Source organism: Oppia nitens, unplaced genomic scaffold (genome assembly GCF_028296485.1).
Source record: "Oppia nitens isolate AA-2021 unplaced genomic scaffold, nextdenovo-longstitch-racon4-pilon3 scaffold9_pilon_pilon_pilon, whole genome shotgun sequence".
Taxonomy (NCBI): domain Eukaryota; kingdom Metazoa; phylum Arthropoda; class Arachnida; order Sarcoptiformes; family Oppiidae; genus Oppia; species Oppia nitens.
Window position 1 is genome coordinate 1840152 of NW_026533253.1, and position 19752 is coordinate 1859903.

The 19752-nt window shown below is 30.6% G+C and overlaps 6 protein-coding genes across 6 annotated transcripts; 4 read left to right on the forward strand and 2 right to left on the reverse strand.

The window, feature by feature from the left end:
• Positions 1 to 230: 230 nt before the first annotated feature.
• LOC128964570 (EARP-interacting protein homolog) lies at positions 231 to 1561 on the forward strand. The gene has a single exon (XM_054311197.1). The coding sequence runs from the start codon at positions 328 to 330 to the stop codon at positions 1525 to 1527; it is 1200 nt and encodes a 399-aa protein (XP_054167172.1). The 5' UTR covers positions 231 to 327; the 3' UTR covers positions 1528 to 1561.
• Positions 1562 to 1769: 208 nt separating this feature from the next.
• LOC128964727 (tyrosine-protein kinase RYK-like) lies at positions 1770 to 5986 on the reverse strand. The gene is made up of 7 exons (XM_054311362.1): positions 5848 to 5986; positions 3687 to 3811; positions 3521 to 3620; positions 3120 to 3459; positions 2298 to 3041; positions 1974 to 2222; positions 1770 to 1898 (listed from the first exon to the last, which is right to left on the reverse strand). The coding sequence occupies exons 1-7, from the start codon at positions 5984 to 5986 to the stop codon at positions 1787 to 1789; spliced, it is 1809 nt and encodes a 602-aa protein (XP_054167337.1). The 3' UTR covers positions 1770 to 1786.
• LOC128964571 (rab-like protein 3) lies at positions 3945 to 4779 on the forward strand. Its single transcript, XM_054311198.1, has one exon. It carries the CDS (start codon positions 4019 to 4021, stop codon positions 4760 to 4762), a length of 744 nt encoding a protein of 247 aa, XP_054167173.1. The 5' UTR covers positions 3945 to 4018; the 3' UTR covers positions 4763 to 4779.
• Positions 5987 to 8110: 2124 nt separating the features above from the next.
• Positions 8111 to 9123, reverse strand: LOC128964728 (putative nuclease HARBI1). Its single transcript, XM_054311363.1, has 3 exons — positions 9115 to 9123; positions 8183 to 9036; positions 8111 to 8123 (listed from the first exon to the last, which is right to left on the reverse strand). The coding sequence occupies exons 1-3, from the start codon at positions 9121 to 9123 to the stop codon at positions 8111 to 8113; spliced, it is 876 nt and encodes a 291-aa protein (XP_054167338.1).
• Positions 9124 to 10637: 1514 nt separating this feature from the next.
• LOC128964729 (methionine--tRNA ligase, mitochondrial-like) lies at positions 10638 to 12648 on the forward strand. Its single transcript, XM_054311366.1, has 5 exons — positions 10638 to 10834; positions 10909 to 11027; positions 11106 to 11621; positions 11690 to 12014; positions 12089 to 12648. Exons 1-5 carry the CDS (start codon positions 10657 to 10659, stop codon positions 12646 to 12648), a joined length of 1698 nt encoding a protein of 565 aa, XP_054167341.1. The 5' UTR covers positions 10638 to 10656.
• Positions 12649 to 13544: 896 nt separating this feature from the next.
• Positions 13545 to 19684, forward strand: LOC128964787 (DDB1- and CUL4-associated factor 1-like). The gene is made up of 19 exons (XM_054311424.1): positions 13545 to 14119; positions 14189 to 14339; positions 14427 to 14540; positions 14626 to 15282; positions 15367 to 15525; positions 15593 to 15772; positions 15857 to 16242; positions 16302 to 16424; positions 16489 to 17002; positions 17081 to 17269; positions 17331 to 17945; positions 18015 to 18086; positions 18156 to 18212; positions 18290 to 18372; positions 18435 to 18519; positions 18583 to 18816; positions 18891 to 18941; positions 19015 to 19057; positions 19129 to 19684. Exons 1-19 carry the CDS (start codon positions 14022 to 14024, stop codon positions 19635 to 19637), a joined length of 4320 nt encoding a protein of 1439 aa, XP_054167399.1. The 5' UTR covers positions 13545 to 14021; the 3' UTR covers positions 19638 to 19684.
• The last annotated feature ends 68 nt before the right edge of the window (positions 19685 to 19752 follow it).

Genomic DNA, 19752 nt, shown 5'->3' on the forward strand with positions numbered 1-19752 from the left:
ATATCTCAAATCATATCAATTGATTGATATTGCAATCAGTGGTCAATTAAATACATAAATTAATGCAAACAGTGATACACTTTAACTATATTTGTGTTTAAATTTATTATATATTATAATATGTTTGCGATCTATGATTAAAGTGAAGCAAAACTTTAAATTTAATTTAAGAAAAAATTATTAAAACACTTGACATGTGTTATGCAATCAGTGATGACATCAATGATGACAACAAACAAACACAACAATAAACAGCTGTTAATTGAGTGGATCACAGACTGACAGTTACTGATAGACATCACACCATTGGATCCGATATCAACCCGAATGGCCATCGAATCGCTCAATGAAGACGATTCTCCCCTTATCTATGGTCTTGAGTTTCAGGCGCGAAGTCTTTGCTCGACATCTAATGGCGACAGCTCTTCATTTGTCCGATTTTTGGTGGGAACTCAGTCACTGAAGAATGAAAATCAGATCCATTTATTGGAGTATTTGGATGAAAACAATACATTGTCTAAAACAGTATTCAGACATTCATCGGGTGAGGTATGGCATGTGTCTACTCATTGCAAACACCCGAACCTCATTAGCACTTGTTATTCATCACAATCACCAACACATGCCGGCAAAGTTGACAATCATTGCTCTCTTTGGACACTTCCTATTGATATGTCTGCACCGCTGACTGATGAAGATTCTACTACTTTATCACAATTGAGTAAAGTTAGTGATCTAGAAGTGACCGCAGAGGAAGGCATTGGACGAACATCTGTATGGCATCCAGAAGATGGCCATCAAATCATTAATTTTGCTGAAAATAAATTGTATTTATGGGATGTCGAGAGTCATAAAAATTTGTCGACAATTAATGCTGACTTTAATGTCACCGCAAAGAGTGCAAACAAATTCAATAAAATAACGACATTTCGTTGGAGTCCTCACTCAAACTGTGGACTCATTGGTGTCGCCAACTCTAACTACATATATGCTAAAGATTTAAGAATTAAAAGCAGTTCCGGTGTCTATGCGTGGACTATACCTAACGCTCACTCACAACTGGTCAGAGACCTAGACTTCAATCCCAACGCTCAATACTATCTGTCGAGTTGTGGCGATGATTGTGAGACTCGCTTTTGGGACGTCCGCAACACATCAGCTCCTGTATTATCAGTGACTAATCACTCGCATTGGGTGTGGTCTGTCCGCTACAACCTATTTCACGATCAATTAGTGTTAACATCAAGTAGTGATTCGCGAGTTGTTCTCATGAGAGCTGTTTCAGTAGCTTCACAGCCATTCGGACATCTTCTCGAAGATGAATCGCCAGAAGATGACAATGGAGTGTTCAATAAGACATCGATGAACACCGATGGCATAATCGCCACATTTGAAGAACACGAAGACAGTGTATATTCAGTTGAGTGGTCGGTAAGCGATCCGTGGATTTTTGCATCGCTTAGTTATGACGGAAGACTTGTCATCAATAAAGTGCCCAAAATTGAAAAATTCAATATTTTATTTTGATTTTAAATTAATATATATTTCATGATTTTTTCAAAATCTTAGTCACAATTATCAGTTTATCATCAAATATCTTATATGAACATTATTTTTTAAAAATCCTAATTATAATATACATTGAGTTTATATTTACAAAAGTATATTTATAATAAATTTATTACAAAATTTTACAATTTATATAAAAAATCATTTAAAAAATTCTGATTCCTTAATTTAAATTACAAATAAAAATATGAGTTATAATGGGTTTATAAACAAAAATTTAAATATATTTTCCCAAAGTTTGATGAAAGTCTTGTAAACATGAGTACAGCTGAGGGAATGTTGGTCTCGCTTCTGGATCTACATTCCAACAGCAAATCATTATATCATATCTAAAATTAAAATAAATTGATATATATTTAAATTAAACATTCAAAAGAAAACAATTAATATAAATAAATGCTTACAGTCTATCGGGACAGTTAATTGGCTGAAAGAGTCGGTATCCATCGCGAAGATATGCGGCCATTTCAAAGGGATCAACTTCAGCATAAGGCTGTTGACCACAAGTCATTAGTTCCCAAAGAGTGACACCAAAACTCCAAACATCACTTAATTGAGTAAATTCTCTTTTGACTAAACTTTCTAAAGCCAACCATTTAATAGGTCTGTTCTCATTGTCTCCCAAACAGTGATAGTCATTAGGAAACAAATCTCTGATTAAATCAATTTATTATTATTATTAATATATCTAATAATAGGTAAATTATTTTTTAAAAATTGTTGAATACCTTGAAAGTGCATTATCGCAAAGTTTGACTAGAAATGAGTTTTGATCATTGGTTTGGACCAAACAGTTTCTTGTGGACAAATCCCGATGAATCATGTTTTGTGAGTTCAAATAAATGACAGCAGATGTGATATGAATTGCCATTTGAACTAAATCTTGCGTTAAAAATGTATGAATTTGTGTTTCAGACGAGTATTTATGAGTACTTGATTTCAGTAAAAATAGTTTAAGATTTCCACTATTCATATAAGGATATATAAGAAGTGGACGATGAGGATCATCAATACAAGTGCCCGATATGCTCAGTATATTTGGATGTTTTAGTGCTTTGAATCTCATGCCTTCACTTAAAAATACTGAGATCTGATATTTAGACGCCTGATCTGACACTGTTTTTATCATAACTTTGGATTCAGCGCTCATCTCATTAAAGTTGGTCACAATAAGTCCGAAAACAACTTTTCCAAACGTTCCCTCCATTATGTTTTGTTGCAAAAGTATTTTCTTACGGTTGACCTCCAAATCGCAACTTTTATCACTCAATCTAGTGTTCATATTGTGCTTATTATGTGTGTAAATGGGAACCGATAGGGTTCGGTATAATGAGTTCGGCGGTGCGTTTAGAAAGCCTCGAAAACTAGAATAATGGCTACCATTTCTGGAAATGGCTATATTGCTGGGAGTGTCCACACGAAGATATATATGTCCAGACTTTGATGATATATTTGTCAAACTTCCTTCGTAACTGTGAAAAAATAATCAACAAATTCAGTCGTTTAATAAACAAATATATTTTAATAATAATATTATTATTATCACTAACTCATTGGTTTGTGTGCGACGATCCTTCTGAGATCTAACATATAAGAAATAGCATAACAGTGCCAATAGTGCGACAATCAATATGAAACAACTGCCCGACGCTACTATTATTGACAGCGCACTTGAATCCCGTGAACCTATTTTCTGGTCAATCACTGATGGTTTTAATCTTATATTGTTATTATCAATTGATCCACTCGTTTGATCACTTTTAATGCAGATTTTCTTTCGTTTAAGAACAAGTTCTGTTTGATTATTAGTATAAGGCATTGTCAGGTTAACCATCATCTGGATCTCCACTTCAGCCACTCGACCGCTGCATATGAGTGACACTTGAAACACTAAAATAGTTGTTAATAATCATAATTAAGTAAATTAAATGATAATTAAAATATACATTACCCTGTTCATTGATGGGTACAAAACCATCATTGGATATATTAAGTGTTGGCGTTTCCATTGCTAAAGTATCACTAACTTTAAAACCAATACTATATCTTATCTGTAATTAAAATATATTCAATTTGTTTAATAATTTAACAAAACAAATAACAATTTAATAACTAACTGATGGTATCGGTGAAGACCAGGTATAGTAGAGATCAGTTATGTTTGAGGGAACAGTTATAACAAATCCCAGGGCATAGTCATTGATGTGTCCATTCTTTATGTAATTAATCTCTGCTGTCAATCCTTTAGATAAATAATTACTATTAATTAATATTAATTACTATTAATTTTAATTAAATTTATATTAAACTAATAAAACTTAGTTTAAAGTTTAAACTAAAGCTAAAAATTAAAATCAATAGAAATGATGAGTAATGCCATCTATTGGACGATTTGTTACAAGACGTGTATATCAAATGATATGATAGTCAGCAATGAAGAAGACATGTCATGTCGTCAACAGATAAGACCAAAGTGTTAGTATTGGGCGACTCGGGTGTCGGCAAGTCATCACTGGTTCACCTCATATGTCAGGGACAGGTCATACACAATCCTCAGTGGACTATTGGGGTGACCATCGATATCAAACTGCATGAGTATAAGGAGGGAACACCGGAACAGAGGACAACATTTATCGAGTTGTGGGACATCGGCGGCTCACGAAGTCATGCCACCGCCAGAAATGTCTTCTACAATGGCTTTCACGGCATTATATTAGTACACGACTTAACTAACCGCAAATCTGAACAAAATCTGAGCAAATGGTTGGGACACGTCTTCTACTCGAAAGATCAAACCATTAAAGACAACAACACATCAATCAACACGAGTAGCATATCTGCCGCCTTATTCCCCGTCAATGTCAACGACGAGTTTGATTTCGATAGGGAGGCCTTCTTTGAGCGCAATATACCAGTGCTAGTGGTGGCCACTAAACTGGATTCAGTGGCAACCAGTCATATCTCGTGCCGACAACCGTCACCATTGATAGAGGAGTGCGGCGCTCAAGAGATTCAAGTGGACTGTCATCAGAGCCGTAGTATAGCTCCGGGAACTGGAAATGCCGTCAAATTGAGTCGATTTCTCGATAAAGTGTGCGAACGAAGACTTCTTATTAACAATTCTTTCAATTATATCGACAGAAATAAAAGACATTCACAGATATATAGTAATAAATATTCACACATTGATTGACACCAATTGTGTTATATATTTGTATATATTATATGATTTATTATTTCATAAATTTGTCTTATTTTTTAATTTATTAAAAATTGTTATTTCAACTAATTTACTGTATATTTTGATAATAAATTATTTTAAATGTTATATTTTATCGCATTTTACTTCATTTGATTTACTAAATCAAATTAATTGCAATAAAGCAATAATACTCAGATTTAATTGACAAATAGTTTGTTTTACGATTTATGAATATATTGTACAAAAAAATCTTTAAAATTATATCATATAAATTTACAGATAATTTATCTTTTTATATATTGAGATTTAGGTAACTAATTATTACTAATTATTACTAATTATTATATTAATAATTAATTAATAAGATTACTAATTATTAATGCTGACATTTGTGTAATTATTAGACCAATTGATAAACTATAATATGCTATAAATCATAAATATGATAAATTAAAAAATAATTATCAAAGCCCAATGATATGATATTTATAAACAATTTGCAATGAATTATATTAAACAAATTTACTGTATATTAATATAGCAATGACAAAGTATATCATATTTAGATAAATCTATGGATCATAAAAAGTTAATTACTATAAATTAGCATATATTAGTGATATATTATAATATAATATTGCAATTTGCAAATAACTGTTAAAATTTTTAGAAAATAATTTAATGATCCGTTTGTCACAAATAGTGTATATTAATATAGTTTGCAATAAAACTAATCAATAAAAGTATTAAATTAATTTAGTATAAAATTGTCATATTTGTGAAAAACTAAATTAAGTAATACATTAATTATTATAGATTATTATGTATAACATATTAAATAATCAATATTTGTATATAATGTAGWTTTAAGTGCAATTCAAGATAATATTATAAATTATAATACTATCCATAATATCATCAGTTTTTAGTAACTTTTAATTAATATCGAAATTAGTTAATAATATAGCTTTAGGTACCTTATAGTGACATTTTAAGTCATTTATGATAACCAAATGGACACTTAGGTGGTGTCCATTTGATGGTCATTAATATAATTATAAATCATTAGGACATACCTAACAGCTTCTGTATCTCATCTTTGTTGACATAAAAGTTGAGTTTACTTTCTGTTGAATGCAAACCAATAATGATTGCAATAAATGCATTAATTATCACAAATAATTCACATAAACGTATAGTATTTGTGTAAAACATTATTATATATCATATATTTAAATATTAATTGTATGAATCACTTATAAATTAATAACATTTTATTTAAAAAATAATTAAAAGAATTGACAGTCAGTTGGCTATGATATGCATATCATATGATATTTATATAATAAAACATTTGTTTCACTCATTTTTAATACATTTTTCACATCAAATGTGATTTATTTTTCATTCATTCAAAATCATTATTAGTTAATAGAAAATAACTATAAATACATTCAATTATTTACATTAAGTTTCAAATATTGATTTTATGTTAATGAAAGCAAATGTTAAGTAAGCTCTTGATTAGTGATTAATTGAATCATTATTTTGAATAATCAATGAAAACAAAAACAAAAATTAAATTCAAATCAAAATCCAAACATAATATTGAATCACAAATATTGAAGACATTTGAAGACAAACAGAGTTTCGCTCAATAAATAACATTAGATTATGAATAGGCGTTACAAATGCATTGATAATGCATTTCAATGATTCACTTGTTGTTTGCAATACATGTTCCCAAACACACACATCATATGAACACATAGTGTCTGCCAAACAACACAACACAACCAACCAACACATCTCATCCATAATCTCTGATTGAATGCCTTTCCCTCTCTTTCACTAAAAACCATTCCTTAGCTGAGTATATAAATTCTTGACATACATTAGGGTTGGAGTAGTGATGACTTACACTACTGGGCCTCGTTTCTCTATAATGTGTAAATATACGCTATCGTAACTCTACGTTTACGATAGTTCGTAAAGTACGATATGTTTCATTTCACAAAAAAATAATGTTATATCGCAAACGTATTGTATAAACGCAAAATAGCGCATGAGTGTTGAGTATATTAAAGTTATTTTCAAAATAAAAAGCGCTTTAATTATGGACATAATTGATATTAATATCAATAAACGAGCCCCGAATTGGACAGAAGCTGAGATTACAGCAGTGGTCAATGGATATACCACTCACCGTCACATATTGGAGGCAAAGGTAAGTGCATATATTAAAAACAATATATGGCATTACTTACCTTAGAGGGCTTCGTTTTTTATATTGTTTTTAAAGTGTAATATAAAAGCATTAAACTTATCTTTTTAGTTGTCGCCTCAAATCACTAATGAAGTAAAACAGAAGAAATACAGAGAGTTGACCGAGTCTGTCAACGCAGTTGGAGCCTCGGGTACAAGGACATGGACTCAAGTCAAAAAACAAATCTCTGACTTGAAGTCCAAAGTTAAGAAAAAAGCGGCGGCAATGAAGAGGCATAGAGAGACAACAGGTGGTGGATCACCTCTTAATGTGTCATTGTCAGCAGCAGAAGATCTCCTATTATCATCAATGAATCCGCAATTAATTGATGGAATCATTGATGACGGAGATACATCTGCCGCAACAATTGATATTGAGGTGCAACAAAAGTCTCCTCTCAAAACACCTCAATCACAATCTGCGACGCCGAAGTCACTCAAACTGCCTCTAAAACGTCGCCGAATGGAAGACGGCGTATCAGTGGCCGATGATTTGTTGAACATCGAGCGCCGAAAACTAGAGGCAATAGAGGCGATGGTAACTTTGCGGCGATTAGATATCGCCTTACGTCTCAAGAAATATGAGGCGCAAGGAATTGATTGTTCGGCCGAAGCCGAACAATTTAATCAAATTAAATATTAAATTTATATTATAATAAAAAAATAAATAAAAACATTTTGATCTATAAAAAAGTTTTATTTTTAAAAAATACAAATAATAAAATAATAATAATACAATAATAATAATAATAATTTAATAATAATACAATAATAATAATAATACAATAATAATAATACAATAATAATAATACAACAATAATAATAATAATAATACAATAATAATAATAATAATACAATAATAATAATAATAATACAATAATAATAATAATAATAATAATAATAATAATAATAATAATAATACAATAATAATATTAATATATAAATTATATTTAAGTGAAATAATTTATTATTAATTGAGCTCTAATATTTAGAGCTTGGCGGTCATTATTATATGCCGCCGTCTCATAGTTGACATCGGATCCATCAATTGATTCGATGTCTTGATCATAAAAGTTATGTCTTCTTGCTATGTTATGCAATATAACACAAGCAATAATGACATAACATGACCGCTCTGGGCTAAACATAAGTTTGCCCGCGGTCTGGTCAAGACATCTGAACCTCATTTTCAGAACACCGAACGCCCGCTCAACTACGTTACGTGTGGACATATGTGCCGTATTGTAACGTATTTGAGCGGGTGTTCGAGGCTCTGAGAGTGGGGTCATCAATTGTGGCTCTAAAGGGTAACCGGAGTCGCCTAAGAGCCAACCAATATTTGGCCGTTGTTGTAGTTGCCGTCGAAGTCCAGAGTTTTGCCATATAAAGGCATCGTGTGTCCGTCCAGGATATTTGGCAACGATGTCGATAAACTCCAAGCGTGCGTTAGCCACAGCTTGAACGTTGATTGTGTGCCGAAATTTTCGGTTAACATAATCAGCTTCAATGTTTTGTGGCGGCGCTAATATTTCGACGTGCGTGCCATCAATAGCGCCAATAACATTAGGAAATCGCTTCAACTTATAGAAGTCTTCTTTAGTTGAAGCGATTTCCCTCTCACTGTCCGGAAACAGTACATATCTCCGGACATTTTTAGTGAGAGCTCGGGCCACTCTATGAACAACTCTTGACATAGTTGCTGTACTTATGTCAAGAGTGTCTCCGGTGACCCGATAAAAGGCGCCTTGTGCAAAAAATCGTAATGCGGCACATACTTGTAAAAGTGTTGATACCGCATTACTTCTTTTTGTCGGGCGCCTTATATCTTCATCGATGAGGCGACAGATATCCAAAATTCCGGAGTGATCCAATCGGAAGCGCTGAACACATTCAATGGTGTTTAAGCCTTCTAATGGATTACTTCGGTCTTGGATATGTCTTCTTGATGGTGAGGTTTGGTCTTGTAGTATTATGTACCAAGACATGTCATATGTTTGGTCCTGTCGTAATAATTTTAATAATAATTTTAATAATAATTTTAATAATAATAATTGATAATACATAATAATAATACTTACGCCTATCATCTATAAGGTGTAAATTTTAAGCGTACGATATGTAATGTTATTGTACGTGAAATGTGTTTGACGTGAAAAAGTCGTACACATGCGCATTTATAACAATAACATTACTTACGGTTGTCGTAACCGTAAGTTGCGAAATGCATTTACGACTTGTTGTGAAATGCATATTTTATCGCAGCGTACGAAAGTGTGCGTACGATGTTTTGTGCAACGCACACCTGTTGTGTAGTTCATTGGGTTTTGTTAATACTGGACAAACCAAACACTACTCCCAAAACATTTACAGTATATTTAGTAAGAAAAATATAGTACTAAATATACAGTACATTATTATTAGTTTATATATTATATATAAATTAAAACTTTTAAATAAAAAGTAATTATAAAGTGTTTATTTATAATATTAAAGAATATTCTGTTATAATAAATAAAAATTTTTTGTGTCATTCAGTTAAAATACTTTTATTTAAAAAATAGTAAAAGTGTTGAATTTCACATTATATTTAACATAAAATCATATTTAAACATTAAATAATTTAAAATCTAAGTTTAAAACATTTGCTATGTATTATATAACTATAATATTATTTTAATATCTATAGCATTACATAACTTATATACAGAATATTATATTTTTATATTTATTAAATAAGAAAATCAATTGACTATGCTATAGGTATTAAAATTTACTTTAAAACTACATTAAAAGATTTTAAATTAAAATATATAAAACTTTAATTGTAAGCAATTATCAAAAAAATATTATCTTAATATATTTGGGAAAATTTGTGATTTGTTTTTGCAATCCGTTTTTATGTAATTCTTAAATAAATTTAATGTTAAATTCATTGAAATCAAAATTATTTTAACTCATTAATCATTAACACATTAGTGCTAACAAATCATATCATTAATCATTATAGAGTTATAGACTAACTTATTATTAACAACTTTACTAATTAACGCTAATTATTGTATTACAGTATAAATATATTACAATAATTTGGTGTTAATTAATAAAGTTTGCTAAGAATAAGTTATTAATAACCATTTAATTATTAAATAAAAAAAATTTCACTCAAATTTCAATATTTTTATTTGCTAACAAAATATTTTATTTTTTATACATAACTTATATAAGTTTTACAATAAATTGTTAAATTATATTTTATTTAAAATACTGTATTCAATAAAATTCATAATTATTTTAATTTTATTTCTAATAATATCAATTATAATTTATAAACTAATAAAATATAGTCTTATAATAATTTTTTATGAGATTTAGTATATTTGATAAAAGTTAATTAAATAATTAACTAAAATATTTTGTTACATTATTTATCCAGAATTAGTGTAGTTAGCGATAGTTTTTAATTTTTAATTTTTAATTATTATAATTTATAATAACTTTTTACATTATCTTTAATAATGACATCTATTGGTAAATGTTTCATACAATTGATGTCAACTTTTCAAATCAAATATGATTTTTGTTTAACTAAACATTTGTTTGAATATAATCATTGAAATACAATGTTTAGTAAATTAATGAAATTTAATTACTTAATGATTAACACTATTTCAGTGAATACATTGAAATGCAAATCAAATGTCAATTATAGTCAATACAGGAGTCAGTCATCGATGAGGACATCAATTGATGTCCAAAATGACAGTTTCATCACAACTCCGATATTTTATGTCAACTCAGGTATCACTGAATAGTAATCAATAGATATATCCTATTATAAAACTGACATAACTGTCCATTTTTTGACCTAACAGTTCCACACATCGGACACTTATATTCAGCCATAATTGCTGATACTATTCACCGATTTAACCGATTGTTAGCCAAAGGAGAGACCATATTCTCGACGGGAACCGATGAACACGGCATTAAAGTAATGACTATTTAGTTGATTATATGATTCAATGACTTATTATCTTTGGTTTTTGTCACAACTTTATTTGAAGTTCAGATCCAGAGAGCGGCTCAACTCAATGGTATTGAAACCAAAGTATTTTGCGACCAAATATCACATGAATTTAGGAGTCTTTTTAAATTATCGGACATTAGTTTTACTCATTTTGTCAGAACTACTGATGAAAGTCACATAAATGCTGTGAAAAGATTTTGGTCGACAATTATGAACAATGGTTTCATTTACAAGTCATCCTATGAGGGCTGGTATTGTTGTTCAGACGAGACATTTGTTAGCGAATCGCGAACTTTCATTAATGAAGACAAAGTGAGAGTTTCAGTAGAGTCGGGAAATCCGGTCGAGTGGTCGGCAGAAGATAATTATATTTTCAAATTAAGTTTATTTAAGAACTCGATTCTCGATTGGATTAATTCCGGACAAGTTTTTAAACCTCCAGTTTTTGGTGATATTCTTAAACATGAAGTCGAGAAAGACTTGCGAGACATTTCTATTTCGAGACCTAAATCAAGAGTCAATTGGGGTATTGAAGTGCCAAATGATTCCTCACAAGTGGTATGTATTGATTATTAAGACCAATGTTTGTATATTTTGTTAAAAGTTATTAGTATTTATTTTTCTAGATATACGTTTGGTTTGATGCACTTATTAATTATCTAACTGTTTCCGGTTATCCAAATAATTTAAATCATTTATGGCCACCAACTTGTCAGGTGATTGGCAAAGATATTCTTAAATTTCACGGTATATATTGGCCCGCATTTTTGATGGCCGCTGGTTTAGATCCACCAAAGACATTGTTATGTCACTCTCATTGGCTTAAAGATGATATTAAAATGAGTAAAAGTAGAGGCAATGTTATCGACCCTTTCGAGTCTATTAAGACCTTTACTAGTGATGGCTTTCGTTATTTTCTGTTAAGACAGGGATCCCTTCATACAGATTCAAGTTTGTCTTTATTTGATATTTATTTACTACTTTTTTATGTATATCTTTACAGATAATTATTTTTTTTATTATAGATTATAATGAATTAAAAGTTAAACAATATTTAAACGCTGAATTGGCTGATACTTACGGCAATTTGTTGAGTCGGTGTACGTCTAAAGCCATTAATAAAAAACAAATTTATCCCAAATTTTCTTTAGACGACATAAAACTAGTTGAATGCGAATCATTACAACTAATTAATTTGACAAAACAATTGCCAACAATTTGTAAAGATTATTATTTAAGTGGAAATTTTCATTTAGTTATCAATGAAATTATGAATTGTTTGCGAATGAATAACAATTTCTTTAATGATATGAAACCATGGCTTTTGGCAAAACAAGACAATGAAGAATACAAACTCCAAATGGTTTTGTATATAACTTTAGAAACATTAAGAGTTTGTTCAATACTTTTACAACCAATTGTTCCCAATCTTTCCAATCAAGTCTTAAATAAATTAAATATCAGTCTAACTGAACGCTTATGGATTAATGCGGAACAGGCTTTCTATTCAAATGATTATATGTCTGAATCCATTAAACTAAAGCCTTTAAGTTTACAAAAATCCATTATTTTTGCTAAAATATAAAATTAATAAATTATAAAATTATTTATATTTAGTAATTTTTACATATCTATTAAATATAATGTAAAACAATTTATATGAATATACTGTATAAAGTTGTAATATAATATTATAGTTTACCATGGTTAAATTTTTTAATAATTTCTATAAAAATTAAACAGTTTGTCTAGAATTGTCTAAATTGTCTAGAATTATCAAAAGTGTAGTTCAAATGTAATTTGTATTATATTGTCTAAATTAATGGATAAAATTTATATACTGTACTGTACTTTAGTTTAAATTTAATATAACAAACTTAATAAATACTGTAAATGTATGATAAAAAAACTATTATTTGGTTAAAAGTTTTATCATCAATAGTGTCAATCAATGTTGTCCGGGATGTATGACATCAATAGTATTGGTGTTATATGACATCCAAGTCCATCAAAATAATACTATAGGTATTACAAGTTAACCATAAAAATAGTGATTTCGGAAAAATAAGCGATTGTTTTGCAAAGTTTACAATAACTCTATTATACTGTACTGTATGTACACTATATCTAACATACAATAATCATTTGTAATGAAAAAACATTGCAAACTATAATTTTGTGCATAACTATGACTCAATGCTACAACGCATGCGCACTAATTGTTAATATAATATCAACGGGAACTATGTTCCTAAACTATAATTGAATTATCATGGGTAATTTTATTAATTATAATATATTAGTAATTTAATAATAAATATTATAGAAATATACAAAATAATTAATATTAATTCAGTAAAATTATAGAAAATTATTCAGAAATATGTATGCATTTGATTGTAAAGTAATTTTGAAAAATTGTAGAAATTTACAGAAACATTAGGAAACAGAATGTATTAATACTTTGTATGAGTAAAACGTGTTTTTTGCCGGACATTAGTATTGAATATATGAATTGTTTTGGAAATTAAATGTTAAGTTAACTGTAAATATGTGTTTAGTTTTATGTCCATAAAAATGATTGACTCTATTGTGACAATTGATGGACACATTAGTCATTGACCACACAATCTAATTGTATGATTGAATAACATATACTTTAAGTCATAGTTTTTCCAAAACTTTTTTCTATTTGTTTTCAAAACGTTTTGTCTTTTTTAGTGTTTTTGTGAAAAACTATTTTTAGTTAATTTATTAAATTATATTCATTATTGAGTCAATTGAATGACTCAATCAATGATTTCTATAGATTTTTATTAAAAGTGATAACAAATTTATTTTATATGCAATTAAATTGTATTTTATTTTTTTCAAATATTATTTATAACATTATTACAAGTTATTATTGTCTTAACATTTTGTACTAACAATTTGTGGTCAAAAACACTACTGAAGACAATGGCATTACTCGATAGTATCACTCAATTGAACCAATGGTTAGATGTTTGGCATAAAGACTGCCGAACTTCCGATCAAGTGGTCAATTGTCTCAATAAGTATGATATCAATGGATGAATACAATGGATGGCATTTGATTGAACTGTTTGTATGTTATGTTATGATAGGATTGCAGAGTTGGTCGAGAAGGAGACGGAGGCGTTTGTGAAGATGGATCCGGACCCGTTTGATAACAGACATCCCAGCAGAGCTAGACCTGACTGCTCACTTGGTCTCGTATTGAAGACATTGTTCAGAAACGACGACTTCATGACTAAAGTAAGTGACGATATTTTGTATTACCACTAATTTATATGATATTTTGTTTAATGAATAAACCAATTGATTGATTAATTATCCCAACAGTTAGTCAATGATTATGTGATGCATAGGGACGACACTAACTTACAGATAGCCGCCTGTCGTTTAATGTTAGATATATTGCCCGGTTTAGAGACTTCGGTTGTCTTCAATGAAACGGTAATTTTAATTGTCTTATGTTATCATAACTTAGTTTATGTCTTAAACTAACTTACATTCAAATAAAACATTTATCAATAAATAGGATGGTTTAGTGCAGAGGCTCTTTCAATGGGCTGAAAGCGCGTCCGATCCGTTACAGTCATACTCTACGGGCCTATTGGCCGCAGCTATGGAAGTACAAGACATCGCTACCAATTCTAAAGACCAAAATGCAAGACTCTTACCAATTATGTTAAAAAGATTGAAAGAGTTGCGCAACAAAAATGTTGAAACCAATGAAAACCATTTAACTGATCGACCGTTCAATCATTTAAACAAAAATAGTTTGAGTCCAACTAAAACAATAACTAAATCAAGAACTGATTTAACAGACATTCCCACAGAATCTTTAAATAAAACCCCCGGTAAGCGAACTCTTCAATCGAGTTCACCGGATCTCAACAAAAGGCGTCGACTATCGAGTCCTACTAATTTCTCAGCCCTTTCGCCGTCCACTTATAACAGCGAGTGTTCAAACAGCAGTTGGGCTGAAGTCGAGCCATTTATGATCGGCTCATCCAAAGTCTATCCTTTGACTGAAGAAATGAAACAACGATTTATTTTGCAATACTTGACACCAATGGGTGACTATCAAGAGATGCTTTGTTTTGTTTTTGAACACAACGCTCTCTCATTGATTATGCATTACATTGATTTACCGAAAAACAAAGATATCAGACTTGCTTTTGATGCACTCAAGGTTTGTATATTTGCATTACCCGTTATTATATATATATATATAAGGTATATATAAATAGCATTTTAAAAATTTATTATTATTTAGTATTTGGCATCACTTTTATGTCATAAGAAGTTTGCGTTAGAATTTCTAAATGCCGGTGGATTACAACAATTGTTGCAAATATATCGGCCATCAGTGGCAGCCACTGGTGTTTCAATTTGCTTATATTATTTAGCTTATAATGAAGATGCCATGGAAAAGGTATTTATTATTAAAATAGTTTATATATTTTTAAATTAATTTCTATTAACCGTAATATCATTTTCAGATATGTCTTTTACCGAAACACGTTCTCAACGATTTAGTGGCCTATGCTTTATGGCTATTGGAGTGTTCACACGATTCCAGTCGATGTCACGCAACGATGTTTTTTAGTCTTAGTTTTTCATTTAGATTGATATTAGAGTTATTCGATAGTCAGGACGGACTCAGAAAATTATTAAATGTGGTATTAATTTAATTAATTTATCTAAAATCTAAGTTTAAATTTTAAAAATTATTTTTTTTATATACCGGTAAATGTTTTTCTAAGATATTTTTGTTGGACATATTTTCTGATGAAACCGAATATACCGAAGACGAGTTGTTTACACAACGACAAAACGCACGAACCGTTTGTGTGGCTCTTAAGCGTTACTTTGAAGCCCACCTTCTGGTCGAGGCTGAAGTACTTCGTCGGTCGTCTTCTTATTCGAGCTTTGAATCGGGCAGTGCTAAGGACTCGGTCAGCGCTAATGTACCGCTTTATAAGTCAACCCGTTATAGCTATGATGTTATTATGGAAAGAGTGGAAACACTACTTGAATTGATGCCAATCAGAATCAATTGGAAACCAGTCGATGAACTGATCAAATTAAGTGGAGTTAAACTATTGATACAACTGATTGCTGTATCATTTGATTGGAATTTTACCGGAAAGTAAGTTATAAATAATTTGAAATAATTTTATTTATATACAAATTGGATGTCATTTAAAGGGCTGAAGCAGTCAGGAGTGCATTGGATGTACTCGTGGTTTGTAGTGTTACACCAAAGTTTCAAAGTGTACTTTGCGATGCTGTCCAGGTTGGGGATGAAAATCAAAGCACTGTTGGTATTAGGTATGTATTAATAGATTATTTAACATAAAAGAGATTATTTAAATAATATTTTTCTGTGCAAAAGAATTATATTAGCAGCCGCTGAGGGAGAAATAGTTGCCGATCCAGACTGTCAACGATCGGCACTAAATGTTATTATAAACTGTGTTTGTGGACCATTACATCGTATTGGAGGATCAATTGCCAAACTTTCTGGTGGAAGTGCTAAGAAAAGGTTAATTCGTAGCGGAGAAGATTTATTAACCAAAATGTGGAATTGTGTCCGAAGTAATAATGGAATTATGATTTGTCTTAACCTATTAATGGTTAAGACACCCATAACCGATGCCGACTCTATTCGGGCGCTTAGTTGTAAAGCGTTGTGTGGTTTAGCCCGAAGTGAGACTGTGAGACAAATAGTGTCAAAATTACCACTTTTTACAAACGGACAAATCCAGGGACTTATGAAAGAACCTATTCTTCAAGATAAGAGAACAGAACACATAAAGTTCTGTAAATACTGTATTGAACTGATTGAAAGAGTTACCGGCGCTCCCGTTGCTACTAATCTTGAAACTAGTATTGCAAACATCAATAAAGTAAATATTTATTAGTTTAAAAAAATAATAATTTATAGATAATAATATTTCATAAAAATTTATAATTATATTTTATAGGCTGAAGTTGTCGCTCAAACGAGAATTGAATTTAACGAAAAAGAATTATTGCAACTGATTTATCATCACTTAACCAAAAAAGGTTTATCAAAAACAGCACAATTGCTTCACACCGAAGCAGATCTTCCGAAAATTAATACTAATAAGAATACATTGTGGCCGACAACACCTTTGTCTCACAATCGAGTTGTAAGTAAATGAATAGTTATTTGATTATAATTGAAATTATCTAATAAAATGCAAATTACAGTCTCGTCCCATATCGACTGCACCACTTCCCAGTACATTAACCAACAACACACCAATCAATTCACAAACTAATAATAATAACAACTCTTTGACTCCAAATCGATGTGTTACTCCAGTAATGACAAACTTGTTGTCATCTACTTCTAGTCCAAATTGTCAATCTTCTAGTGTACCAATTCGTATACATCGTCAGATTTCAAGTAAAAACAGTATCAAACCATTAAGTGTGAGAAAACTGCAGCCAACAGCTCACCCATCGTCACCACTAATGAAAAGATTAACCGAACAGTCGAGTCAATCTCAGCCACAGTCTTCCATATCATTAGATTCTATTGTAACTGAATATCTTCGTAAACAACACGCTCTCTGCAAGAATCCGGTGGTCACGTGTCCACCATTTGAGTTGTTTACTCCACATCGATGTCCAGAACCATTGAATAGGAATTTAGCGCCAATTAATATTACAACAAGACTTCAAAGGAGAGGTGTATTTCCTCGTTTTGGTGGTTTAAATGGCTCTAAAATGGATCGCCGATTCATTTATAGCCGATTTCGACCCATTCGTTCGTATAGAGATCCAGAATCTAGCAGTAGTTTCTCAAGTTGTGCTTTTTCTGTAAGTCATTTAATTGTTAAATTACAGATACTTTTTGGTAATAACGATGACATGAATTTGTATTTGCAGTTTGTCGACCAGTTCTTGTTTTTGGGAACACTCGGTGGAGAATTAGCCGCTTTTAATCTACATTCGGGAACTGTTAGTTCATTTATAACCAATACCACAATTAAATGATTTAATTCAAATTTTATGTTAATCTCACAATAGCTCGAAGCCACTTATAATTGCCACGAGTCGGAAATAACTCATATTGAACCCTCACGAGTAAGTCAATACTAACTTGAGATTTAACGGTAATTAATTTATAAATTTAATTTTATATAATTTTTAATTGAAAAAAGGACGGAAAACTAATACTCACATCATCTCTATGGCGACAACCACTGTCCGCTTTATGGACATTCACTGATGTCTTTGAAATGAAGTACTATTTAATGTTTTTTTAAATTTAAAAATAATACTAAATCTTGAATTTTGTTTTTCTAGACTTCCATTTCGTGACGACTATTATGTAGAGTTTGGAAAACAAAGTCAGGACAAAGTGTTGGGAACCAAGGATTTTGCAGCTCATGTATGCAATCAATTGATTAGTTTGATTGAAACAATAATTAATATAATTGTCACAAATTATTAGTTATATGATCTTACATCTGGTAAATTGGTTCACACATATCAAGACGAGAATCTATCAAATCGTTACGTCAAAAATAGAGCCACTTTTCATCCATCAGATGATCTCATACTCAATGATGGAGTTCTTTGGGATACACGCCGTGCAACACCTGTCCATAAGTTTGATAAATTTAATCAACACATTAACGGTGTGTTTCATCCAAATGGTCAGGAAATCATCTCAAACTCTGAAATCGTATGTTTTTATACAATTGAATCATTTGATTATATAATTTACTGATAATTTATTTGAATTGACAAATGTTTTAGTGGGACATAAAGACATTCCATTTATTGAAGACAGTGCCCGCATTGGATCAGGTTTTGTCAATTGATTTATTATTTAAAAATACAGTTTTCTTATCTATACTTTTAATTTTATACTGTATTATAGTGTCGAATAAAGTTTAACAACATTGGAGATGTCATATATGGAGGTATTTTATTGAATATCTATATACAGTATTATTGATTTAAATTATAAAATATTTATCAAATTATTTGATAGCTGTTTTTGAAGAGGAAACCTCTGAAGAAGAGGATTCATCAAAAAGTCCTTTTGGTTTATCTTTTCGTACATTTGATGCATACGATTATTCGAGTATTGCCACCATTGATATCAAACGCAGTATCTATGACTTAGCTGTCGATGCGGGCGATTGTTACATAGCATTGGTTGAGAATCAGAACAATCGAGACTCGTTTGCCAATGAATCAGTTGCCCGACTCTTCGAAATCGGAAGATCTAAAGAGGAAGACGACGAAGAAGATGATGAAGAAGACGACGACGACGAGAATGATGTGGCCGATGAAGATACTGATGACGATAACATTGATAACACAGAAGAATTTGATTTAGACAACGGAGAAGAGTCAGGCGATGATGATAGCGATGGCGAACATAGCAATGAAGACTCGGATGAATCGGACGGTTTGGACGATGAGTTGCTTTTGCTGTCCGATCATTCAAGTGATCATTCGAGTGACGACGAAATTGTTTACCAATTAAATAATTAATTTGATTAATTCATTACATTATTTTTTAATTACCGGCAATACAGTAATTATTTGTAATTTGTATAATAATTTATTTTTAATAACAAACTAATCAAATAAATTGATCACAAAATTG